At 42.6% G+C, this 27,614-nt stretch overlaps 1 protein-coding gene across 1 annotated transcript in view; it reads left to right on the forward strand.

The window, feature by feature from the left end:
* The window catches only part of LOC126459712 (ionotropic receptor 25a-like), a 281,856-nt gene that overhangs the window by 185,242 nt on the left and 69,000 nt on the right, over positions 1-27,614 (forward strand). The window contains exons 8-10 of the mRNA XM_050095879.1: positions 5,074-5,265; positions 14,956-15,183; positions 22,589-22,688. Coding sequence (XP_049951836.1) covers positions 5,074-5,265; positions 14,956-15,183; positions 22,589-22,688 — 520 coding nt within the window. The remainder of the gene's footprint in view (positions 1-5,073; positions 5,266-14,955; positions 15,184-22,588; positions 22,689-27,614) is intronic.

Consider the following 27,614-nt stretch of genomic DNA (forward strand, 5'->3'; position numbering starts at 1 on the left):
GCCCTCCCACAATAACCACAGTGTCTTCCCTGGTAAATCCTTTACAGAGTGAACCTAAATCCTCTGTCACCTGATCCAGACTAGCACTTGGTTTGAAAAAATTTGTGACCTGGTATTCTGGTCCTAATTCCTCCTGCAGAAGTTGGCCTACACCTCTGGCATGAGAACTGCCTAACAACAAAACTTTCTTCCTTTTCGATGACTTTCCTACATTCTTCTTCAATTTCCTATTGAAAGTTTGTTGTGTCCTGTCTACACCTACCTCTGCTTGAGGCTCATCAGTTTCTAACTGAAGCAACAGGTCAAACTTATTTTTGACATTCACCACAAAACTGTCAGACTTAGTTCTAGGCCTGTTCCTTCTGCTACCTGTTGCCACTTCCCACCTCTCTTTGCCCTTCTCCCTCCTTAACCTGTCCAGATCTTCCCTAGCCTGATCTAGCTCAGCCTGAAGGGCAGCAATTTTCTCCTCCTGTTCCACTATCTTCCTATCTCTGCTGCAAATCCTACATAACCACTGATGAGCCTGATCCACTTTCCCAACACCCACGCCACTGCAGTCCCCCCAGTGAAAAAAACTACTACATCCATCACACCAAATCCCGGAACTAACAATTCTACGGCAAGTCAGGCACTTCTCACTCATGGCAAAAATAATACTTTAGCTAGAATAAATCAATTAAATTACCGAAAATCAAAAAAGACGTTACAAGAATTAAGCCTATTCACAAATGTATATAAGCAAGTTTCTGATTTAAAATTCCGCTGTTTTTCTGAGATCTGTATTAAAACAATGAAGTTATACGCTATTTATTATATATTTCACTCGATGGAATGAAAAAAAGAACAATTAAACGAGATACTTTAACTTTGATTCTCCAAAAACGTTACGAGAATTAGGCCTATAAACAAGTGTATATAGGCAAGTTTCTGATATAAAGTTACGCTGTTTTTCTGAAATCTGTATTACAACAATGAAGTTATGCGCTATTTACGGTAGTTTACTTATTTGTTACCGAGAAACTAGTTAAATTACCGTGAAACAAGAAACAAACACGTTTACAAAATTTAAGCCTAAGCGCGACTTCGCGAAGTTACGATCTTTTCGTGTTTTCTGAAAAAATACGCAAAGAAATGTCAAACCTTTAATGGCAAGACTAAACGATACACTAATGCACGTATTTAATTTGTTGTCGGCGTTAAACTAAATTATATTCCTGTCTAAATCACTTAACTTTCTGGAAATGGTTTCTGGCGTCACTTACTCGGCGGCCATCAACAACTTCATAAAATATAGCAGTTACAGTATATAATTTAATCATATCTATGATTATTTACTTTTTTATTGAAAATAAGCCTACTAATTACATTATATTGTTCTCTTATTTGTTTTTAGTACATCGCTTATTGAACATTTGAGAAATTTGTTCACCCACTCACAGTTGTAAATTCCTTGGGAGACAGCTTCCTTAGTACATTTTAAGTGGCATCCAAACTTGATCCCTCTCAATTTTTTTAAAAATGTCCTTGGTCCTGGAGGGGGATAAAATACAACATGTACATCTTGGTTTGACAGTCAATATTATCAACTTCGCCAATACACCACTGTTCATCGTAAACACAAGCCACTGTGTCTTTATTTTGACGAACCAGTTGTACAAGTTTTCCACACTGATGACGTTCACTATCGGGAGAAGTTAATGTGATCTTACACTTCAATAAGTTGTGTGAATGGGGTATAAAACAATGAAAAGATCGAGTGCCTTTAATCTTCTGACAAGTGTTGTACCTTTCCTTCAAGACATTGTCATAGACTTCTTGTATTTCCTCACATTGTACAAAAACTTAGGTAATTCCTTTGATATGTTTTTTACAGAATTCAAACATTTCTTGAGGTGTTATGCTATGATTGTCATCAGTCCACTGCAGACTTGCTTTTGTGACAGGTCGCTTTGTTGTACTCCCGACATGAAGCGAAAAAGGTGCCATTCTACATCAAACCCAAAATCTTCTTTATGAAAGGAGATGTTAATAAATTTTTTTGTTGTTTTTATTAACTTGCTGCCTAATCAGAAAAGTAAATCAGATTTTTTATGGAAGGGTAGTGCTGTTTAATGTAGTTTGTTAATTTTAGTTGAAAAATGTGCACTGCTGTAGTGTTGTGTTCAAGGTAGTCACTTATGACACAAAATCTGTGGCTCATTAGTTTATCTTCATCTGTATAATAGAATACAAATGGATGAACTGTGGCCCGTTTGTTTACCCAGTGGTGCCCTTGTACTTCATCTTGAACAACAAAGGAATAATTTTCCGAAAAGTCAGCAAGAACTAAGCAGTCATCAGCTGCCAAGGTTTGCTTTTTGTCTTTCAAAAATTTTCTTTGAGCTTTTGCAATAAAATGATACATTATCAGATTTTCAAGGTTAGCCACCAACACTTCAAAAAACTCTTCTCGTTATTTTACGACTGTCACCATTTCACTTCTGTCTTGTGTCACCCATTGTTTGTATTTTATATTGTCAGGCATCAAATCGTCTTCTTCGGATTCTTCAAACATGTCAAATAATGGCTTGCTTGCCTGGATAGTCTTCACATTTTCCCTTGATCATACATACAATCGTGACTGTCAATATTGCATACCATAACAACCAAAAGGTCTTTAGAGTCAACTCTAAGATTGGCCCCCTCTATCATCAACTTTACATTCTGATGATACAAACAAACACAAACATTATGGGTGCCAGATGCCCCTGCAACAATTCATCATCTTGGTCTCAACTCGCAAAACTTTGATCTTCCAATTTTAATGTCAGGATTTTCTTTTTTAAATCCAGTGAATAGTTCATTTAAATTGCACAGTATTAACCTTTTTTTTCTTTGAAACTTAGAACTATTTTCTTTCACAGAAAGTCTTTTTTTGCCAGACATTGAATGGCTGTTATTGTCATCATCATAATACTTAATAACTTTATTGATTGTGTTTTCATCTACCAAATTAGATGCACTTTTCTTTTGTAATGCTGGTAAAATTCCCTGTTCTTTTACTAATTGCCTTGTTAACTTAACAAGACGTTCTGACACATTAAATTCATCACTAACTTTTGCTCGACTCCAAGAATTCGACAGTAAACTTATAATCTTAATTTTATACTCTTTGTTTGAAGTACTGCATTTAGTTTTTAGTTTTTCTATCAAATCATCATATTCGGTTGGTGAAGTTTTAGAACTTCCGTCTGTTTATGTACAAATTGTATTTTGAAATGAAACTTCGTAATTCTTATTGACTGTAGCTGACACTTTCTCAGTTTTTGTATTCAAGGCACTTGGTGTTTTATCTTGACTTAGTTTTCTAATTTTACTAGCACACGATATACCCAGGATTTCACAAGCTGTATCTATTTTTTTAATGGTTGCTGATAAGTCACAAAATTCTGTATCTGAGGTTTCGCTGTCATTTCTCTTGTGAATTACAAATATCTTAGAATAACATGATGGACACAATGATTTTCCTCGTATGAGATTGACAAAAGGGCTTTTATTTTTAGAATAATGATCAAATGTTATTTCTCGCAGACCTTTTGTTATAGGTTTCTTATATTTCTCAAAAGGGTCCATGCAAGACTGACCAAAAAGGTGATGAAATTTTTTAAAGTATTCCATTTCGTGGTACTTGCATGTTGATTTGACCACTGAGATGACTCGTAAGTAAAACAACACTTTTTCTTCTTCATTGTAATATTCGATTAAAGTAAGGTCTTTAGGATACACTCCATACACACTTTTATGACATGTTTCATTAATAATAATACCAACAGAACACTGAGACACCATTTTTCAACTACACACTTCAAGAAGTTCTAGCTAAATAACTGTGAGTAGACAATTGTTGGTGTAAGGGGGACGACAACAATCAGACTTCTATAGGCTTGCAGATGCAATTGTTAGCCTGCTGAAACAATTACCACAGCATTGTTTCGACAAATAATCATTAGCTGGTGTAATGTGGTGTATTACATTATGCAACTGGTATACTTTATTTGATTAGCCTATTAGATGTTGCAGATGTTAAAAAACGTATTTTTGACTCGTGTTTGTAATATATTTTCCATAACTTCTAATTGAATCTCAAAGTTGAAATTTATACTAAAGTTTGACATCATAAAGTTCTATTAACTGTGAAATTTTCAGATTTTTATCTGGTCCCCCAACAAAGATATTGCAGGCCACAAAATGGAAAAACTAAAAAAAATCCATTTTTTAAAATAGTGTATTTTTTAAGTGTAAGCTGCTCACCATTGATGCCATAAAAAGTAACTATACTATCGAGTGTAATAGCAGAAAAAATATTTAAGCTGAGAAATTAATCTTTCTTTGGAAAACTACTGTTCAAAAACTGAGTTTTTTATAATTTGTGGCTGATAACTTTGAACTATTAAAAATATATTAAAGAATACATTCAGCTAAGTGATAATGATTTTAATTTGTAGCCCAGTGTGTGTTGAACTAAATGCACTTTATCTGAAGGGCTTAGGACAACACACTACTGAATAATTGTAAAAAATGTAGATGCTTGCAAATACGAAAAAACGCATGCGGCCTGGAACAAATATGGCCGCCATTTCAAAATAATAAACAATCCATTTTCTTAAAAAAATATTTTTGTGACTACTCAACATTGGGGAATTCACCCAGCAAATATAATTTTTTTCTGAGATGGTCAAGCAACCAGTGCTCGACCACTTGTGTGGATTGACCCTAGTATATTAATCTTTTCCATCTCCTCTCGCAATTCATTGTACAATTGTGATCCCTGATAGAAAATGTTCCATTCTGCTCATCAAAAAAAAAATCCTGGAGGTACCAGAAATCGAACCTGTGTCCTGGTGATGCCAGTCGGTTACAGAGATGGACTTCATGTTCGTGTACAATGTTAGATTTTTTTTATGACATGTGTTCGATATTGCTGCACTGAAATTGTTGCCGCTCTGGCTTCCTATTCACGAAACATTCTCTAAGTTCTTGATTGCGTATACGATTTCGACACTAATGCAGAGGTGTTTATCCTCCCTACAGCGTGGACAAACCAACTCGACGCTGTTCTTCCGCATGCAGGCGGCCCAGCTCACCTTCAACACGCCGCTGCAGCTGCGGATGGTCAATCGGTCGGAGGAGATCGACCTCGGTAACTGGTCGGCAGAAAAGGGGCTGCAACTCAACACGCAGCTCAAGCCTGCCAAACGCTTCTTCCGCGTCGGCACTGCAGAGGTGAGTCTCGCTACCGAGGCGTCGAAGTGCACAATGGAAAAGAGCAAACGACCCTGTGATTCATATCGAAAACATTCGTTCCAGAGACCCTCTGGAATAAATACGGCCGATTCACGTCACGTCACGTCAATGTCAGAGTGTATTCACATACGACATCGCGTTAAATCACTTAAGTTTCACGTCACGTCAATTCGCTTGAGCCCAATACGGAACTGTGAAAGCCAGGTTATGAAATACCACCAGTCACACAAAAAGTCGGAGTATAGTATCGAAATTGAGGAAGTAACAACGATGAAGTTGATTAATGGCGAAAGCAAACTTCATAACGTATTGTTACAACCTCCAAGCTGAGGGACTGTGATATGTCAGAACGACCGAGAGTTGTGGTCTGGGAGAGAGGGATGACTTACGCCGAAGCGTGCGGAGAAGCACAGCCGGCCTTTCCTGAACTCGGCGATGGCGCCGCGCAGCATGCGTGGGTCAGTGGCACCTGAATCTGGAATCTACAGCGTCGGCGTCCGGTTGCTCAGCCTTGAGGATGTAGCGATCCTACTCGCGCCACGGCTAAGTTCTTTTTTGTTTTTGTTATGTTTTTAGGGCGCAAAACTGCTACGGTCATTAGCGTCCGTTCTGTGGCTTAGTGAAGGGTAAAAAAACCAAATTGGAAATCAGCAGCATTGGGAGCGAAACTCAGAAAGCGGGGAAACTAAAAAACAGAAGGAAAGCTTAGAAAAGCACTATAGAAGGGGGAGGGGGTATTTTCCCCAAAAAGAGCTTCAAATGACCGACGTCATCCCACTGTCACTAATAAACTCGAGGACGGGATCGTCTGGGCGCGTGTCATCTGCCAAAATTGAAGATAAATCAGGAGACAGCTGTAAAAGGGCGCGTAGCGGAGTAAAGTTGGGGCACTGAAGTGAAAGGTGTCTCACTGTCCACAGTTGAGAGCAGTGAGGACAAAGCGGGGGAGGATCGCCACTTAAAAGGTGTCGATGGCTCCGTATCCGGAGTCCAGTTAAAATAACCTCCTCCCGACGACGAGTTTGGGAGGAAGAGGTCCAAGCACAGGGGAGAGCTTTCACGTCCCGCAATTTATTGTTGGGAAGTGTAGACCAATGTGCGTGCCATGAAAGAGCAACACGACGACAGAAAACGCTCTGTAGATCGGCAAAGGGAACTATGTGAACAGCAGGCTGAGAAAGAGAGACTGCAGCCTTGGTCGCTATATCGGCCGCCTCGTTTCCACGGATACCAACGTGCCCTGGGACCCAGAGGAATGCCACAGAGTGGCCGCCGAATGCGTGTGTTAACTGTGCCTGTGGCCCGGAACACGGCTGACTGCTCCCCCAAGCGCAACTCGTGGACACCATGTAGAGCGCCGATGGGAAACAACCGACCGCCGTCCTTACAGTGAGCCTCAGCAGCTCCTGCCGCCCACCTAGGGCAGCTCGTTCAGCGCCTGCAGACATCTCTGCACACGGGAGGACGCGAGTTCGCGTCCCGGCCCCGGCCCTGTGGGCGCCAACTTACAGTCCGCCTAACGATGCCATCCAGAGAGCGGAGGCTAACAGCCCTCTCGCTCCTCGCGCCTTTGTAGCTCCAAGGTGTGACGCGCCCCACCACACAGCAATGATGCGTCCGTGCAGCGAAGATTGCAGATAGCTCCGGCGGCCGGCTGGCCGCCGATATCCATCGCCAAAAGGCCGCCTTTGTTGGCCTGCAACTTAAACAATCGTCATTCTCTCCGGTTCTAGACGTGGGAAAAATGGCAAATAGACTATTTGGTTTGAGCCTCCTGGCTCGCTTATTTATCCGTCTTTTCAAAGAGTTCAATTGGCTCCAAGCACTATGGGACTTACCATCTGAGGTCATCAGTCCCCTAGACTTAGAACTATTTAAACCTAACTAACCTAAGGACAGCACACACATCCATGCCTGAGGCAGAATTCGAACCTGCGACCCTAGTAGCAGCGCGGTTCCGAACTGAAGAGCCTAAAACAGCTCGGCCACAACGGTCGGTTTCGTCTTTTCCCTACGCCTCTGACGTAGTTCCTCTGGAGGGATAAGCGAAGTGCTCTTCGATAATTACAACACCAGCTTTACTCAGTCCACTTCGGCCCCTACACGCAAGTCACTAGGCGTTGTTGTAGCTGCAATGTATGGGTGCTTTACAGCACGGCTGTATCCTGTACTCTCCTGATTACTTCACATCTGTACACAGTGCCCGCCGGGCCGTGCCCTCAAGTCTGCGAGCGGTGTCGTAAACCTGACTTGCAGAATAGTTTGCGGAATATCAACATCGTCCGCGCCTGCCATCTGATGTGCTGGTTCAAATGGTTCAAATGGCTCTAAGCACTATGGGACTTAACATCTGAGGTCATCAGTCCCCTAGACTTACAACTACTTAAACCCAACTAACCTAAGGACATCACACACATCCTTGCCCGAGGCAGGATTCGAACCTGCGACCGTAGCAGCAGCGCGGCTCCAGACTGAAGCGCCTAGAACCGCTCGGTCACAACGGCCGGCCATCCGATGTGCCAATGGACCTTTAATTACTACCTTCCATTCATAGCGAGATTTAAAGGAATTCCACAAATCCACGCCTGTACTTATTCGTGGCGCAGCTGTATGTTCTTGATCAATTTTGTGTGATAAAATGCTGAGAAGTTAAACGACATTTCAAAACACCGACAACTATTTGCTAGCGAAAATATATACATACTAACACGTCAAACAGTATTTATAATAGAATACACGGAGCCTGGTTGCCTTACCCCTTACGCTTGTTTTTCCTATGCAGCAAATAACGACGTAAACAAGTGTATTTTTGCCCGCATCTCGTGGTCGTGCGGTAGCGTTCTCGCTTCCCACGCCCGGGTTCCCGGGTTCGATTCCCGGCGGGGTCTGGGATTTTCTCTGCCTCGTGATGGCTGGGTGTTGTGTGCTGTCCTTAGGTTAGTTAGGTTTAAGTAGTTCTAAGTTCTAGGGGACTGATGACCATAGATGTTAACTCCCATAGTGCTCAGAGCCATTTGAACCATTTTTTTGAACTGTATTTTTCTCTTTCAATAGAGCTGACTTTTTCACTTAACAAAAGGTTATTCAGTGAAAATTGATTCATCAATTTATGTTCTTATTTACACACAGAGTAGGTGTCAGTTCCATTTTGTTATTGTAAAACCTAAATCATTTTTCACTTCCATGTATCTAGCCTCGCTTATTCGCAGATCACTCAATGCAAAAAAAATTTTGAAGTCGTAATAGAACTTCTGCGGTTTGTCACTGAAACAAAACAAAATAATTAAATAAAGATTAAGAAGATACAAAAGCACAAAATATACTACTACTATAACAACAGTGAGCACGGGAAAAATAGGTTAACTTCGGAAGATAGCAGACGACGACACACTGCCCCCCTACTCAACATCACCGTCAAAACTTTCTTCCCGAGAAACCTTGACGACGTGACGTGACGTCGGCCTGTGTGAATGCCGCTACTTGAAATACATTATGGAATGTTTTGACGCGACGTGATGGCAAGTGTGAACTGGTCTGTAAGGGTTTTACCTCTAGTAAACAGTAATAACAAATTAATGTACAATTTCATAAGGCTCTATTTTCCATAAGAGTCAAGATAAACAAGTACTGTATTTCTATCTCAAAGAGGGAAACACATTTCGATCTGTACAGATTGGTTGGTTTGTTTAGGGGGGAGGGGGGGGGGTACCAAACAGCGACGTCATCGGTCCCATCGGACTGGGGAAGGATGGGCAAGGAAATCGGCCATGCCCTATCAAAGGAACGATCGCGGCATTTGCCTAAAGCGATTTAGAAAAACCACGGAAAACCTAAATAAGGATAGAATTTTCTCCCTAATCGGGTCTGAACCGTCGTCCTTCCGAATGCGAGTCCAGTGTGCTAACCACTGCGCCACCTCGCTTGGTGATATTCACATTTTATTACATACGTCATCTTGCTAATAACATGTACTAAGACGTGAACTCTACTTCTCTGTAACAATAGATCGTTTCGGCATAATTGTTGAGAAGGCCTTCTGAGATGACAGAATGGTTTCCACGTATTGTTGTCGATTAGTTCACGATAAAAAATTTTGTGATTTTCAGTCTAAAAGCTGGTTTGATACAGCTGCCCACTCTAGACCATCCTGTCCAGTTTCTTCTACTCTGCACAGGTAATGCAACAAACATTCCATCTGAACCTGCTTGATGTAGTCAAACCTTTCTCTCCCTCTCCATTTTTTTCTCCTACATTGCCATCCGCTACCAAAGTGACGATTCTTTGTTGCCTCGACATGTGTCCTATCAAACAACCCTCTCATTTAGTCAAGCTGTACTACAATTTTTTTCTCCCTATTTCGATTCACTGCCTGTTCATCAATTACTCGGTCTGTCCTAAAAACCCCATCCGGCCACCGAGATTTGCGTTTCTCGCAAATTCACTAAATCGATTACAGCAAATGATACAATGGATCTTTTACAAAGGACACAGCCGATTTTCTTCCACATCCTATGGTATTCGACTTTGTGCTGCATACCTAATGGCGTCTTCGATGCATAAATAATATACTTAAATCTTAGTTCCCTCTTTTTTCGGTGTACGCTTGACAGCAAAAATCGAAGGAATTCAAAGACAAGGATTGGAACACATCGGTATAGCTCACAAAACAGTGTTACAGCAATGCTCTGGGGTCTTGTGGGAATCATTGGAAAATGCTGTTGCGTAAATTTTGAAAACTGGTGTCCAGAGTAGACTGTGGTACAGTTCTGCTCGTTCCATAGGATACCTGTCGTAGGTATCCTATGGATACCTGTCGTCGAGCTCATGAAAATAAGACAAGTGAGATTAGGCTGCTTACGGAGGCATAAAAACTATCACTTTCTCCTCTCTCCATCCGCAAATTGATTTTTTAATACTAATACAAAGTAAACTCATACATGCTCTGTAAAATTGCTTGCAGAGTGTATCTAAATCTACATCTACATGATGTGGCGAAATAAATAAAAAAAATTAAATTTATGCATTTTTTTTATTTATTTTTTTTTTAATTTTATTTTTTTTTTTTTTAAGAGGAAATATTATGGACATGGAACTGTAACTTTAGAGTTTTGGAAAGGCTTTTTTCTACGGACTGTATTGACCGGCTTGAATGCGGACAAATTCAGTGCTGCGTGAAATATGCCTGTAATATAATTTACCATTCCGATTAATTACATTTTGAATTCTACCCCATTGTTGATTTATTCAGAGTTCTCACCTTAGACGTAGAATTCGTCCTTCTGCCACAATATTAATTCATTAGTCGCCATCGGTGTTCTTCTCTTTGTTGACCGTGTGTATCTTCCTGAGTCGGCATCGGTTCACTTCACGAAGACGGTGGAAACCAAGGAATACAATGCTACGTCACTCTAAATAATTCTCGTAAAACTTAGATATTTCTCACTATTTTTTATTCACAACACAATAAGACTTGCTGTGCTCGTCGCACAAACCATAATTACTAACTATATGCCTGCCTTTCCGCACACTCCAAAAATGACGTCCATCCTCATTCTTGGAGTATGAAACAAAAGAGAATCCAATGTGAACATTACAAAGATTATATTCTACATCGCTCTCAATTTAAATCTTTGGCGCAGCCTTTAAGGTATTGTATGTCTCTGCGTCGGAATGTGTCATTACAATGACTACACTGCAGTTCAGATTTAAGTCCTTTATAGAGGATTCGCAAAACCACATTCAGACTATTTGTCGTCCATTCCACGCTCGAAAAATACACGGGAAAAATAAACATTTAAATGTTTCCCTGTGAGCTCTTATTTCTCTTATTTTATTAAAATATTCATTTCTTCCTACTTAGGTGGGAATAAACAAACTATTTTCGCATTCGGAGGAGAAAGTAGATGGTTGAAATTTCGTGAAAAGTTCTCACCACAACGAATAACGTCTTTGTTTTGATTGCCACTCCAAACCTGCATACCACGTCCGTGACACTCTCTCCCCTATTTTCTGATAATATTAAACGAGCTGCCCTTCTCTGAACTTGTTCGATGTTCTCCGCCAGTCTTACATGGTAAGGATCCCATCCCTAGTGCGCAGCACAGTACTCCGTAAGAGGACAGACAAGCGTAGTGTATGCAATCTCTTTAGTAGATGTGTTGTATCTGCGAAACATTCTGCCAATAAAACACTGCTTTTGGTTCACCTTCTTCACAACTTTTTCCGTGTGATGGTACCAATTTAAGTTGTTTGTAATTGTAATGCGCAGGTATTTAGGTGAAGTGACAACCTTTAATTTCTGTGATTTATCGTGTAACCGACATTTAATTGAATATTAATACTCATGTGGAGTGGTCTTTAGGTCACTTTCCGCTCTATACAGCTACTTTGTGTAAATCATTTTGCAGTTCGTTTTGATCCTCTGATGACTTTAGGTAGATCGTAAATGACAGCATCATTTGCAAACAATCTAAGAGCACTGTTTAGCTTACATTGTCTCACAAGTTGTTTATATACGAGAGCGTGCTGAAAAATAATGCCTCCAAATGTCCTATATGAAAACTCTTAAAGCTTTTTAAAGAAGGCGGCCGAGCGGTTCTAGGCACTTCAGCCTGGAACCGCGCCGCTGCTACGGTCGCAGGTTCGAATCCTGCCTCGGGCATGGGTGAGTGTCATGTCCTTAGGTTAGTTAAGTTTAAGTAGTTCTATGTCTAGGGGAGTGATGACCTCAGATGTTAAGTCCCATAGTGCTTAGAGCCATTTCAACCATTTCATTTTTAAGTAAAACAAACGTTATTAACATTTTACCTCTTTATTCTTCATGTTTGCGTACTTATTTCTCAACATAGTCACTCTGGCGACAGACATATGTCTCAGAACGAGAAACCTGTTTATTGACACCGTCAGCCTAGAATGTTCACAGAGTCACAATCTCACCTGTGCTTGCATCGCTTCATCACTACCACCGAAGGTGTTTTTAAATTTTGGGATCAAATGAAAATCGGATGGGACCAAGTCGGGACTGTGTGGAGGATAATCGATGGCTGTGAACCCATGGCGTCAGATAGTCCAGATGTCGCAGCACTGGTTTGTGATCTGGCATCGTCAAGCTGAAGGAGAAGTGCTTCGTGTGTGGAAGAATTCTTCAAATTTGTGCTTTCAGCGACTCGATTACATCACGCTGTTTCACATGCACGTTGCACACCGCCATGTTACCCGCTACAATTCAAAACCCTCTAGTCATAGAAGGTTGTAACCTGGATCAGCGAAGCGGGAAGTCGACCGAGTAATACGCACGGTAGGTAATACGTTAACCGATATTTGAAACAGAAAAAAAATTCGGAGGCATTACTTTTCAGCACAACAGTAAATGACCTATACGGATTTTCGTTGGGGAACTCCAAATGCCACTTTCAATCATTACATGCCTTCCCATTCATTTTCTAACAGTAGATAACGAATCCAATGGAACAGCTAAGGCGATACTCCATAGGTAAGCAATTTCAAAAATGGTTCAAATGACCCTGAGCACTATGGGACTGTACTTCTGAGGTCATCAGTCCCCTGGAACTTAGAATTACTTAAACCTATCTAACCTAAGGACATCACTCACATCCATACCCGAGGCAGGATTCGAACCTGCGACCGTAGCGGTACCGCGGTTCCAGACTGTAGCGCCTAGAACCGCTAGGCCACTCCGGCCGGCATAAGCAATTTGATTAGGAGCTGCACTTACGAGGTACGGTATCAAAAGCCTTCTGGAAATCTAGAAATATGGAATTGCCTTGAAATCCCCTGTCGATAGCATTCATTAATTTGTGTGAGTAAAGAGCTAGTTGTCTTTTACAAGAACGATATAGTCTGAACCCGCGCTGGTTACATAACGGTAGATCTGTTTCTTCAAGATATTTCGTAATCTTTTAACACGATATATGTTACAAAAGCCTACAGCGAATTGATGTCAATGATGTGGACCTTTAATTCAGCGGATTACTTGATTTTCTACCTTATGTATTAGTGTGACCTGTGCAGTTTTCCAGTCTTTAGGTGCGGGTCTTTCGTCCAGCGAGCAGTTGTATGCGGCTGCTAAACATGGATTTATTTCACCAGGATACTCCGAAAGGAACCTAACTGGTGCGCGGTATTGACCGGAAGACATGTACACCACTCGCCATTAAAATTGCTACACCACGAAGATGACGTGCTATAGACGCGAAATTTAACCGTCACGCAGAAGACGCTGTGATATGCAAATGATTAGCTTTTCAGAGCATTCACAAAAGGTTGGCGCCGTTCGCGACACCTACAACGTGCTGACATGAGGAAAGTTTCCAACCGATTTCTCATATACAAACAGCAGTTGACCGGCGTTGCCTGGTGAAACGTCGTTGTGATGCCTCGTGTAAGGAGGAGAAATGCGTACCACCACTTTTCCGACTCTGATCAAGGTCGGACTGTAGCCTATCGCGATTGCGGTTTATCGTATCGCGACATTGCTGCTCGCGTTGGTCGAGATCCAATGACTGTTAGCAGAATATGGAATCGGTGGGTTCAGGAGGGTAATACGGAACGCCGTGCTGGATCCCAACGGCCTCGTATCACTAGCAGTCGAGATGACAGGCATCTTATCCGCATGGCTGTAACGGATCGTGGAGCCACGTCTCGACCCCTGAGTCAACATATGGGGACGTTTACAAGACAACAACCATCTGCACGAACAGTTCGACGTCGTTTGCAGCAGCATGGACTATCAGCTCGGAGACCATGGCTGCGCTTACCCTTGACGCTGCATCACAGACGGGAGCGCCTGCGATGGTGTACTTAACGACGAACCTGGGTGCACGAATGGCAAAACGTCATTTTTTCGGATGAATCCAGGTTCTGTCTATAGCATCATGATGGTCGTATCCGTGTTTGGCGGCATCGCGGTTGGAAGCGTGTATTCGTCATAGCCATAGTGGCGTATCACCCGGCGTGATGGTATGGGGTGCCATTGGTTATACGTCTCGGTCACCTCTTGTTCGCATTGACGGAACTTTGAACAGTGGACGTTACATTTCAGTTGTGTTACGACCCGTGGCTCTACACCTCCATTCGATCCCTGCGAAACCCTACATTTCAGCAGGATAATGCACGACCGCATGTTGCAGGTCCTGGATACGGAAAATGTTCGACTGCTGCCCTGGCCAGCACATTCTCCAGATCTCTCACCAATTGAAAACGTCTGGTCAATGGTGGCCGAGTAACTGGCTCGTCACGATACGCCAGTCACTACTCCTGAAGAAGTGTGGTATCGTGTTGAAGCTGCATGGGCAGCTGTACCTATACACGCCATCCAAGCTCTGTTTGACTCAATGCCCAGGGGTATCAAGGTCGTTATTACGGCCAGAGGCGGTTGTTCTGGGTACTGATTTCTGAGGATCTATGCACCCAAATTGCGTGAAAGTGTAATCACATGCCAGTTCTAGTATAATATATTTGTGCAATGAATATCCGCTTATCATCGTCATTTCTTCTTGGTGTAGCAGGTTTAATGGTCAGTAGTGTATTTTTGAGTAACTTACGTTGTTTCGCTACACTTTACGTATCTCCTTGTAAATGACTGATATTTTTACCGGATAGTGTCCCTTGAACACGTGATCGCCACCTGTTGGTGTTCTTTCGACACAGGGCGTGCCTTGGTCGTTCCCAGTACGCGACGAGCAGACGGGGGCGCCCTTGGTTGGTCCGGAGGGCGAGCCCGTCTGGGACGGCTACTGCATCGACCTGCTGAAGAAGCTGGCCGAGCCGACGCACATGAACTTCGACTACGAGCTGGTGCCCGCCAAGGACAACGACTTCGGCTCGCGGTCGCCCTCCGGCAGCTGGACCGGGCTCGTCGGAGACCTCGCCATGGGGGTGAGCTAAGCTTCTCGATCGTTTAAACACACCAGTGTCGTGCGTGACTGCACGAAATCCAGAGATACGTAAACAGTTGTTGTGAGCACTTTCTCAGATTGAACTTTTACCAATTTGAGTCTACTGTCGTCTCAAAATATTTTCAGTTGAATCTCTCCTTTCTTATCAAAATATGGTGCTTTTCGACGCCGAAAAGTCTCACAGCTGAACAAACACCATTCACTCTGACATTCAAAGCATACATACTTCTCTCACAGACTAAAAGAATTAGTTTTAGTCTCCAAATTTTTGTATGATTTACGAAAAAAAATCAAAATATTTCACGTTTTTAAAGAGACTAAGTTTTCCAGTTCTAATCACATACAGTGTCACAATTTGATCAATACGGCTTTTTTAAAGTAATGCAAATGGAAAATAATGATATATGACTGGTTTCAATTAAAAGGTTAAGGGGGGTGGGACATCAAACGGGCCGACTTGGAGCAGGAGAGGCACCACTGAACATTTTAATTTCCACTGTCTATACATTTACAAATAAATTCATAAAACTTTGTCAGCGTGACCAGGAAGGATTCAGAATTCACACTCTTAGCAGTGGACGTTGAACACATGCAAAATATTTTTTTTTTTTACATGTGAAATTTCTTCATTTTTTTCTACACTCCTGGAAATTGAAATAAGAACACCGTGAATTCATTGTCCCAGGAAGGGGAAACTTTATTGACACATTCCTGGGGTCAGATACATCACATGATCACACTGACAGAACCACAGGCACATAGACACAGGCAACAGAGCATGCACAATGTCGGCACTAGTACAGTGTATATCCACCTTTCGCAGCAATGCAGGCTGGAGACGATCGTAGAGATGCTGGATGTAGTCCTGTGGAACGGCTTGCCATGCCATTTCCACCTGGCTCCTCAGTTGGACCAGCATTCGTGCTGGACGTGCAGACCGCGTGAGACGACGCTTCATCCAGTCCCAAACATGCTCAACGGGGGACAGATCCGGAGACCTTGCTGGCCGGGGTAGTTGACTTACACCTTCTAGAGCACGTTGGGTGGCACGGGATACAAGCGGACGTGCATTGTCCTGTTGGAACAGCAAGTTCCCTTGCCGGTCTAGGAATGATAGAACGATGGGTTCGATGACGGTTTGGATGTACCGTGCACTGTTCAGTGTCCCCTCGACGATCACCAGTGGTGTACGGCCAGTGTAGAAGATCGCTCCCCACACCATGATGCCGGGTGTTGGCCCTGTGTGCCTCCGTCGTATGCAGTCCTGATTGTGGCGCTCACCTGCACGGCGCCAAACACGCATACGACCATCATTGGCACCAAGGCAGAAGCGACTCTCATCGCTGAAGACGACACGTCTCCATTCGTCCCTCCATCCACGCCTGTCGCGACACCACTGGAGGCGGGCTGCACGATGTTGGGGCGTGAGCGGAAGACGGCCTAACGGTGTGCGGGACCGTAGCCCAGCTTCATGGAGACGGTTGCGAATGGTTCTCGCCGATACCCCAGGAGCAACAGTGTCCCTAATTTGCTGGGAAGTGGCGGTGCGGTCCCCTACGGCACTGCGTAGGATGCTACGGTCTTGGCGTGCATCCGTGCGTCGCTGCGGTGCGGTCCTAGGTCGACGGGCACATGCACCTTCCGCCGACCACTGGCGACAACATCGATGTACTGTGGAGACCTCACGCCCCACGTGTTGAGCAATTCGGCGGTACGTCCACCCGGCCTCCCGCATGCCCACTATACGCCCTCGCTCAAAGTCCGTCAACTGCACATACGGTTCACGTCCACGCTGTCGCGGCATGCTACCAGTGTTAAAGACTGCGATGGAGCTCCGTATGCCACGGCAAACTGGCTGACACTGACGGCGGCGGTGCACAAATGCTGCGCAGCTAGCGCCATTCGACGGCCAACACCGCGGTTCCTGGTGTGTCCGCTGTGCCGTGCGTGTGATCATTGCTTGTACAGCCCTCTCGCAGTGTCCGGAGCAAGTATGGTGGGTCTGACACACCGGTGTCCATGTGTTCTTTTTTCCATTTCCAGGAGTGTATTACTAATGGCAGCATTTGTTGCTGTAGGTACATCTTCCTTCGTAAGTAAGAGAGATTCATCGATAAATTTTGCACAGCATACAAATCATACTTAAAGCTGTATGAAACTCTAGAATTTTCCAAATCTATTAAAAACTGTGGTAAAAATTGAGGTAATTAACTATAAAATTTGTGTTTTTTCTAAACATGAAGTTTAAAATATAACAGTTCATTCGTTTTTTCATAAATTAAATAAATTGTAGAGTTTCATACACCTGTGAGTATGGTATGTATGCTGTGCAAAATTCATCGAAGAATCTCTCTAACTTATGAAGAAAAGTGTACCTATAGCAACAAATGCAGCCATTAGTAAGTGAAAAAATGATGAAATTTCGCACGCAAAAAAATTTATTTTGTTATGTTTTCGAACTTCCACTGCAATGGGTGTGAATCCTGAATCCTTCCTGGTCATGCTGACAAAGTTTGATGAATTTATTTGTAAAAGTGTAGACACTGGAAATTAAAATGCCCTGTGATGCCTCTCCTGCTCCAAGTCGGCCTGTTTGGCGTCCTGTCCCCCTTAAGCGCTAAACAAATTTAAATGTTAGACTATATCAGTGGGACTCAGCAAGCTGGGAATGCAGAGATCTAAATTTAAAATACGATATTAAAGTGCCTGTGTTATTCTAAATCACAATGCAAACTTCCTTTCCATATGCATTCATGTCGAAAAGAACAATCCCTGCAGCGACTTCAGCCGTTATGAAACATATTAAATGTATTCGCAATTGCGAATAAGGTCAACCATCAGCTGTATAATGGAATTACGGCAGTGAAAATTTGCGCCGGACCGGACTCGAATTTATCGTTAGCGGTCGCCTTATCATTTGGCTGCCCGAGCACGACTCATGCATGCATGTGCGAAGGAACTTGAAACGCCCCGCTTTACCCGCAGGAAAGAACAGATAGAATAAATCGTGGATGGGGGCCAAAATAAGTGGCTGTCAGTTACACTCGAACATACAACTTTATTATTTGATCAATCATTGCAAGACCCCAAAAATTTTTTAAACACACAGCTTTAATCTTTAGGACTTAATTATCGGCTGAAAGCCGCTTTAATTTAAAAACAGCTGAAGGAAAATAACTTAAAACGCAAGCATAATCAGAAATTTAAAAGGTAAGCCTTATCTTAAAACAGTTCTTTAGTTAGGCAGAAGTAAACAAGTTAAATTGAAACTGGCTGAAGGCCGAACACTTAAAACTCCAAAACATTAATTTTTTTTAAAAATACCAAAGTCCTTACGTGAAACAGTTCTTTAATTTAGGCGGAAGGCCTTAAGACCAAACAACTGAAACTCAAACCGGCTGAAGACCGAAGACTTAAGAATCCAATAGGTTGAAGCAAACAAGTTAAATTCATAATCCATTAAATTTCGGGCATGCAGCCGCGCAAATAAAATTTCTTCTACTGGTATTTCGGCCGCGTATCGTCCGGCCATCTTCAGAGCGAGTTCAGTCTTGGAGCGAGTTCAGTCTTGGAACTCGCTCTGAAGATGGCCGGACGATACGCGGCCGAAATATCAGTAGAAGAAATTTTATTTGCGCGGCTGCATGCCCGAAATTTAATGGATTATTCATTACGCCGCGAGAAGTTGAAAATGCACAACAAGTTAAATTCAAACCGGCTGAAGGCCGAAGACTTAAAAACTGAAAAGTTTTTTTTAAATGCCAAAGGGCTCACGTGAAACAGTACTTTAAACTAGGCTGAAGGCCTTAAGACCAAACAACTGAAACTCAAACCGGCTGAAGACCGAAGACTTAAGAATCCAATAGGTTGAAGCAAACAAGTTAAATTCATAATCCATTAAATTTCGGGCATGCAGCCGCGCAAATAAAATTTCTTCTACTGATATTTCGGCCGCGTATCGTCCGGCCATCTTCAGAGCGAGTTCAGTCTTGGAGCGAGTTCAGTCTTGGAACTCGCTCTGAAGATGGCCGGACGATACGCGGCCTAAATATCAGTAGAAGAAATTTTATTTGCGCGGCTGCATGCCCGAAATTTAATGGATTATTCATTACGCCGCGAGAAGTTGAAAATGCACAACAAGTTAAATTCAAACCGGCTGAAGGCCGAAGACTTAAAAACTGAAAAGTTTTTTTTAAATGCCAAAGGGCTCACGTGAAACAGTACTTTAAACTAGGCTGAAGGCCCTAAGACCAAACAACTGAAACTCAAACCGGCTGAAGACCGAAGACTTAAGAATCCAATAGGTTGAAGCAAACAAGTTAAATTCATAATCCATTAAATTTCGGGCATGCAGCCGCGCAAATAAAATTTCTTCTACTGATATTTCGGCCGCGTATCGTCCGGCCATCTTCAGAGCGAGTTCAGTCTTGGAGCGAGTTCAGTCTTGGAACTCGCTCTGAAGATGGCCGGACGATACGCGGCCTAAATATCAGTAGAAGAAATTTTATTTGCGCGGCTGCATGCCCGAAATTTAATGGATTATTCATTACGCCGCGAGAAGTTGAAAATGCACAACAAGTTAAATTCAAACCGGCTGAAGGCCGAAGACTTAAAAACTGAAAAGTTTTTTTTAAATGCCAAAGGGCTCACGTGAAACAGTACTTTAAACTAGGCTGAAGGCCCTAAGACCAAACAACTGAAACTCAAACCGGCTGAAGACCGAAGACTTAAGAATCCAATAGGTTGAAGCAAACAAGTTAAATTCATAATCCATTAAATTTCGGGCATGCAGCCGCGCAAATAAAATTTCTTCTACTGATATTTCGGCCGCGTATCGTCCGGCCATCTTCAGAGCGAGTTCAGTCTTGGAGCGAGTTCAGTCTTGGAACTCGCTCTGAAGATGGCCGGACGATACGCGGCCTAAATATCAGTAGAAGAAATTTTATTTGCGCGGCTGCATGCCCGAAATTTAATGGATTATTCATTACGCCGCGAGAAGTTGAAAATGCACAACAAGTTAAATTCAAACCGGCTGAAGGCCGAAGACTTAAAAACTGAAAAGTTTTTTTTAAATGCCAAAGGGCTCACGTGAAACAGTACTTTAAACTAGGCTGAAGGCCTTAAGACCAAACAACTGAAACTCAAACCGGCTGAAGACCGAAGACTTAAGAATCCAATAGGTTGAAGCAAACAAGTTAAATTCATAATCCATTAAATTTCGGGCATGCAGCCGCGCAAATAAAATTTCTTCTACTGATATTTCGGCCGCGTATCGTCCGGCCATCTTCAGAGCGAGTTCAGTCTTGGAGCGAGTTCAGTCTTGGAACTCGCTCTGAAGATGGCCGGACGATACGCGGCCTAAATATCAGTAGAAGAAATTTTATTTGCGCGGCTGCATGCCCGAAATTTAATGGATTATTCATTACGCCGCGAGAAGTTGAAAATGCACAACAAGTTAAATTCAAACCGGCTGAAGGCCGAAGACTTAAAAACTGAAAAGTTTTTTTTAAATGCCAAAGGGCTCACGTGAAACAGTACTTTAAACTAGGCTGAAGGCCTTAAGACCAAACAACTGAAACTCAAACCGGCTGAAGACCGAAGACTTAAGAATCCAATAGGTTGAAGCAAACAAGTTAAATTCATAATCCATTAAATTTCGGGCATGCAGCCGCGCAAATAAAATTTCTTCTACTGATATTTCGGCCGCGTATCGTCCGGCCATCTTCAGAGCGAGTTCAGTCTTGGAGCGAGTTCAGTCTTGGAACTCGCTCTGAAGATGGCCGGACGATACGCGGCCTAAATATCAGTAGAAGAAATTTTATTTGCGCGGCTGCATGCCCGAAATTTAATGGATTATTCATTACGCCGCGAGAAGTTGAAAATGCACAACAAGTTAAATTCAAACCGGCTGAAGGCCGAAGACTTAAAAACTGAAAAGTTTTTTTTAAATGCCAAAGGGCTCACGTGAAACAGTACTTTAAACTAGGCTGAAGGCCTTAAGACCAAACAACTGAAACTCAAACCGGCTGAAGACCGAAGACTTAAGAATCCAATAGGTTGAAGCAAACAAGTTAAATTCATAATCCATTAAATTTCGGGCATGCAGCCGCGCAAATAAAATTTCTTCTACTGATATTTCGGCCGCGTATCGTCCGGCCATCTTCAGAGCGAGTTCAGTCTTGGAGCGAGTTCAGTCTTGGAACTCGCTCTGAAGATGGCCGGACGATACGCGGCCGAAATATCAGTAGAAGAAATTTTATTTGCGCGGCTGCATGCCCGAAATTTAATGGATTATTCATTACGCCGCGAGAAGTTGAAAATGCACAACAAGTTAAATTCAAACCGGCTGAAGGCCGAAGACTTAAAAACTGAAAAGTTTTTTTTAAATGCCAAAGGGCTCACGTGAAACAGTACTTTAAACTAGGCTGAAGGCCTTAAGACCAAACAACTGAAACTCAAACCGGCTGAAGACCGAAGACTTAAGAATCCAATAGGTTGAAGCAAACAAGTTAAATTCATAATCCATTAAATTTCGGGCATGCAGCCGCGCAAATAAAATTTCTTCTACTGATATTTCGGCCGCGTATCGTCCGGCCATCTTCAGAGCGAGTTCAGTCTTGGAGCGAGTTCAGTCTTGGAACTCGCTCTGAAGATGGCCGGACGATACGCGGCCGAAATATCAGTAGAAGAAATTTTATTTGCGCGGCTGCATGCCCGAAATTTAATGGATTATTCATTACGCCGCGAGAAGTTGAAAATGCACAACAAGTTAAATTCAAACCGGCTGAAGGCCGAAGACTTAAAAACTGAAAAGTTTTTTTTTAAAATGCCAAAAGGCTCACGTGAAACAGTACTTTAAACTAGGCTGAAGGCCTTAAGAGAAAAACAACTCTAATTTAAAACACAAAACCGGCTAGAAGCCATACACGTACCAACAACAAGAACAAATTTAAAAAAATAAGGCAGTCCACACAAGGGCGCGCAGATGTTCGAGGGTCGGCCTATAATTCAAACACTAACGCTCGCTAAGGAGAGACAGGCAGTCGGGCCAACCATTCACGATGGGATATGGCAGATCGGTTACAATTTGGTCTTTGCCATTGTCTCAACTTCACTGAACATTATGATCTCGTTACCTCGAAGTCTTTATTGAGTTCCTATTTTGAAGCATTGTTCTTAATTACTAACAAATCCACCTAGCCGGGACGGAAGTGTGTGATATTCCATTTAGAGAGCATCAACAAATAAAACGCAGCTACCAGAACTCGTTAACAAGGTATTAGTAAGAGTGACATAAAATTGAAATTCTTTGTCGTCCATTATCGACGATGCAACAAATTAAAAACTGTTCATCTTCTGACTCAGTGACATTGTTTCATGTTCAGGAGACAGACATGATCATCGCACCGCTGACAATGACGTCAGAGAGGGAAGAAGTAATCGACTTCGTTGCTCCTTACTTCGACCAGTCTGGCATCTCTATTGGTAAGTAAAACCATCTAATGAGCCTACTTACTACATTTTATCGTGTAAAGACCGCAAAACAACTGGAAATTTTCCTCACATCAATAACTTGACTTACGCTGTTCAGCGATTTGAGTGTTGCGGCGGTGATAGCTTCGAACGTGGCCGGTTCGAATTCCGATAATGAGAGGAGTTTTTGCTTGCAGTATTTGTCAGGCAGGGGGAGGGGAGGTGATGGGCTGAGTTCTTGGTCGGTTTGGCTTTCCACCCAGTGTCGAAGGTTGAATTCCAAACGTCTCCATGGTATATGCTGCCATGAGAACATGTTGCATTGTTGATGGCGATTCGTCTCAGGGTAGCACTTGCAACCAACTAGCTCAATCATTTTTTGGATCTATTCTAATTTCCGTCTTCTTTTGCAATTTTTACCTTCTACAGTTCCCTCCAGTGACGTAAAAGCTATTCCTTGGTGTCTTAACACATGCCCTCTCATGCTGTTCTTTCTTTTTGTGAATGTTTCGCACATGTTCCTCTCTTTGCAGATCCTAAGGAGAATTTCTCATTTCTGATCTTATGAGTTCACCTAATTTTCAACACCCTTCTACAGCACCACGTATCAAACGCTTCGATTCTCTTCTCTTTCTGTTTCCCTTCGGTCCATGATTCACTACCATACAATGCTGTGCTCCGAATGTAAATTCTTGAAAATTTCCTCGTCGAAGCCGATGTTTGATATAGCAGACTTCTTCTGGCCAGGAATATACTCTTTAGCAGTGTTAGTCTCCTTTTTTGTCCTCCTTCCGTCGTCTGCCGTATGTTATTTTGATTCCAAGGTAACAGAATTGCTTAACTTCATCTGCTTCGTGGTTCCTAATTCTAATGTTAAGTTTATCGCTAATCTCATTTTTGCTACTTCTCATTACTTCATCTTTGTTCAATTTATTCTTGATCCATAGTGTGTGCTCAGAGAAGAGAAAGTTATGGTACAACTTGACTAGAAGAAGGGATCGGTTGGTAGGACATGTTCTGGGGCTAGAGGTGTACATGTCCCGCTTTTAACCCACCCATGCTTGCCCGGTGGCCAGGCGGGCAGGCCGCCGCTCGTTGTCAACAGAACGGGCAGGCTGCTTCACTCCCAGCCAAGCCAAGCAGAACCCAACTCGGGCAGGCTGCGGGAAACTTACTTGCCTGCCCATATTACTGCTGAGCTGCACTACGCAGCCGTTTAGTCTGCGCGCTTCATTGTCGTACTATGAACGTTAATTAAAAGTTTTTATTTTACCTGAGCACCAAAAGACAAACCCTAACATTATGTATATATTAATTTCAGGTCAAAAAATATTGGGTTTTATTTGTACATTCTTCCTTTACGCGTATATTTCGGGCTTATTATCTATATAAATAAAAATGAATTGCCAAATGCGTTGATAAGCGTAAAACTCGAGAACGGCTGGACCAATTCGGCAATTTTTTTTCCGGTGTTCGTAATTCTCAGGACAAGGTTTTTATGAAATAAAATTTTTCGAAAATCGACCGAAAAATTGGAAAATTTGAGAAAAACTGAAAGTGTGTTGTCATTGTGTCCGTGTGTTTGTATTGCATACAATCTTGATGAAATTTTGCACACTATACCTTGAAACCAAGAGGAAGGTCACAGTCTACTTAAAATTTCGTAGGGTGCATGGCAGAGGTTGTTACTTTACCTAATGGAATTCGACAAATTGTACGTTTTTATTCCGATCTTGATGAAATTTGGCATACTTGATATTCAAAGCAGGATGAAGGGCGCTATCTGCTTAAAATTCTGAATGGTGCATGGCGGTGGGTACTTTACTTACACACTTCTACACCAACCTACAGTTTCATTCCGATCTTGAAGAAATTTTGCACACTTGACCATCAAGAGGAACATTACTGTCTACATAATATTTCGGACAGTGCATGGAATAGAGTACCTTACAAAAGATTTTGACATCGTTTGCGGGTTACCATGAAATCCTTCTCCCTCTATACTGCTAAATGGTCTCAGGTCCTTAGCACACATTTCGACGCCCTTTTCGGCCACTAAATCTTTGTCCTCTTTCAAGATATTTACGAAGTGAGGGAACTGCTTGTCAAATTTGCACACATGTCGTAACATACTCGAGGTTCCTAAATAAGTACTTAAGAGCTTTTTACATAGTTTTCCTTGAGATACACCTACCGATTTATTTGAAGCGGCCTCATAAACACACGAAAACCTTTCCTATGGGGCACTTGTGCTCTGTTTCGTTACCAGCATGTATTCGCCAGTTGTCAATTTTTTTTGAGTCTCACTAAAGTCCGACCTATTCATTGTGCTGCCCCCACCGTTGCGATAAATGTACTGCGGGCTAACTACCTGGCTACTCTAGTCACGGTAGCTTGACAGCGCAACCTGTTGTCAGGCGCAGCAAGCTGAGCGGGTCCCGTGAAGCTTGGCAGGCTTGCGGGAACCCAGGTATCCCGGGCTTGCGGGAGCCCAAGTCGGTCGCATTACCCACTATGCCTCAGTACATGCGTACTCTTGTGTTTACGTCGCGGCAGGCTGACCTGCATGAATGGTTGCAGAGGAGCTAGGGGCAAGCAGGCTGCAATGGGAATTTGTACACCTCTGTCTGGGGCATCAAGGGATCACCAATTAAGTACTGGAGGGCAGCGTGGAGGGTAGAGGGAGACCAAGAGATGAATACACTAAACAGATCCAGAAGGATGTAGGTTGCAGTAGGTACTGGGAGATGAAGAAGCTTGCACAGGATAGAGTAGCATGGAGAGCTGCATCAAACCAGTCTCAGGACTGAAGACCACAACAACAACAGTGTGTGCTCATCAGATGTTTCTTCGTGAAGTAATCCGCACCAGCTCCGCCACGGGAGAACTAACACCCAGGTTTATTACTAACATCATTATTCACCCTTCTCCGTCTTGGAGCATAAATTCACAATAACACCAAAAACAGGTTGACAATCGAGGTCTCTGTCTTACTAAACACCTCGGATTGTTTAAGCCAAAGTTCAACTGTTTGCCTAGAATGGCTAAGTCACAAAGAGTCAGAGCTGTAAGGACCACCCTTTGAAGCGTCTGTCTCTAAACAGAATCACTGTAACATGCAGAGATACCAAAATCCGAGAGGTCCAAATGTCAAGAAGCCAAGTCTCTGCATAGCCAGGGTGAAGACCGCTGGCAGCTCCACGTACCTCTGGAAGGCGGCAGCCCCAGAAGGGTTGACAAGGTGCAACTGCCGGTTACGAGCCGGGCAACGGCTTAAGTAGCGACGGGCGGATGAATCTTTCCCGAATTACTTGCGGCCACGAGACTTGGCGCAGGCTCGAGTATTATCGCCTTGGAGGTGAAGTGATGCGGTAGCTTCTTGAGATATACCCTCTCGAAGGTGATCATCCATTCGTTTCTTCTCAGCTTCGCCACAATGCTTCGTTCACTCTCGATGTATGAAGTGGTCGTAATGTTTTGGTTCAGTCGTGTATGTAGATGTGGGTGTAGATTTGACGGAGGAAACTTCGAATCAATGTCTCATTGGCCAAATTCGCCTGGTTTATCGGTTATCGAGTTTTTGTTCCTTTACATAAAAAAAGAATTGCATGGATCGCGATTTTGGCGCTTCAAGAAACGCTTACTTGTCTGAAGTAGACATTATGATAACCGAAGCTGTAGTAGAACTATAAAGTTTATAATTCAAAACAGCAGACAGCGCCAAGTACGGCTGAAAGAAGTTTTATTTAAATCAAAATTTAAATCGCGCAGCTACAGACTGTAGCGCCTAGAACCGCTCGGCCACTCCGGCCGGCTTTCAGGTGGTTCTTAAAGACTTTTTTGCTTTCCTGTTGGAGCCTCGCTTTATGGTCGTTACTGGGTTCGTGCACTAACAGGTGAGATAAAAATAAATTTTTCGTTCAAAATTCGTTATGGTTACGAAGGTGTTCTTTTCGATTTTTCCTTCACATACGTGAAATGGCTTTAATAAAACATTAAATGTGGCGAAAAGTTAAGTGATGAATATTTATGTGCGACGAGTTCGTCGTCTGTGTTACACGTTTTGAAGTTTCGACATTTTGGCACGTGCACTACGAGTGTTGCTAAATTCTCTGGAAATTGCTTTAACACACACCATTCTATGTTTTGTGGAAGCACAAGCTCCTGAGCAACAAAAACCATTTAAAGACGTTGGAATAGTAAAGATGTTAAGCTACAGACACTGTGTAGAGTATATGGGCACAGTAAAACATGTCTGTGCAGTAGCGATGAAATTAATTTAGAGGACGTAAAGAGAAGTAAAATTATGTACAATAAATTCTAATACGGAATTGTACTAAATGGCTAAGGTTACACAAAAAAATATTACAAGTAATGAAAGTTCTATGGATGCGAACTATCCAGCCACATGTTACGTGTGTTAAATTATGATCAGATAAAGTATTTATACATTGAATGTATCGAACACTAAACGTGGGCATTACATGCAAGCTGCGGAAAAGTACAAGAGCATTATAAACATTTTTCTTTCGTTGTTACAGTGGTGAAGCTGAGTATAAAAATCGAATTTGAAGTGGCGCTCTACATGACGAATAGCATTATGATATCTACATCTAACTGTTTATTCTGCAATTCACAGTCAAGTGTATGGTAGAGGGTTCATCGAACCACCTTCAAGGTATTTCTCTACCGTTCCACTCTGGAACAGAGCGCGGGAAAAACGAACACTTAAATCTTTCCTTGCGAAATCTGGCTTTTCTTATTTTATTACGATCATTTCCCCCTATCTAGGTGGGCGCAAACAAATGTTTTTTTCGCATTCAGAGGAAATAGTTGGTGATTGAAATACCATGAGAAGATCCTGCCGCAACAATAAACGCCTTGGTTTAATGATTGCCGTCCAAATACTCGTATCGTATCTGTGGCACTCGCTCTCTC

Source organism: Schistocerca serialis, chromosome 1, assembly GCF_023864345.2.
Source record: "Schistocerca serialis cubense isolate TAMUIC-IGC-003099 chromosome 1, iqSchSeri2.2, whole genome shotgun sequence".
NCBI classification, from domain to species: domain Eukaryota; kingdom Metazoa; phylum Arthropoda; class Insecta; order Orthoptera; family Acrididae; genus Schistocerca; species Schistocerca serialis.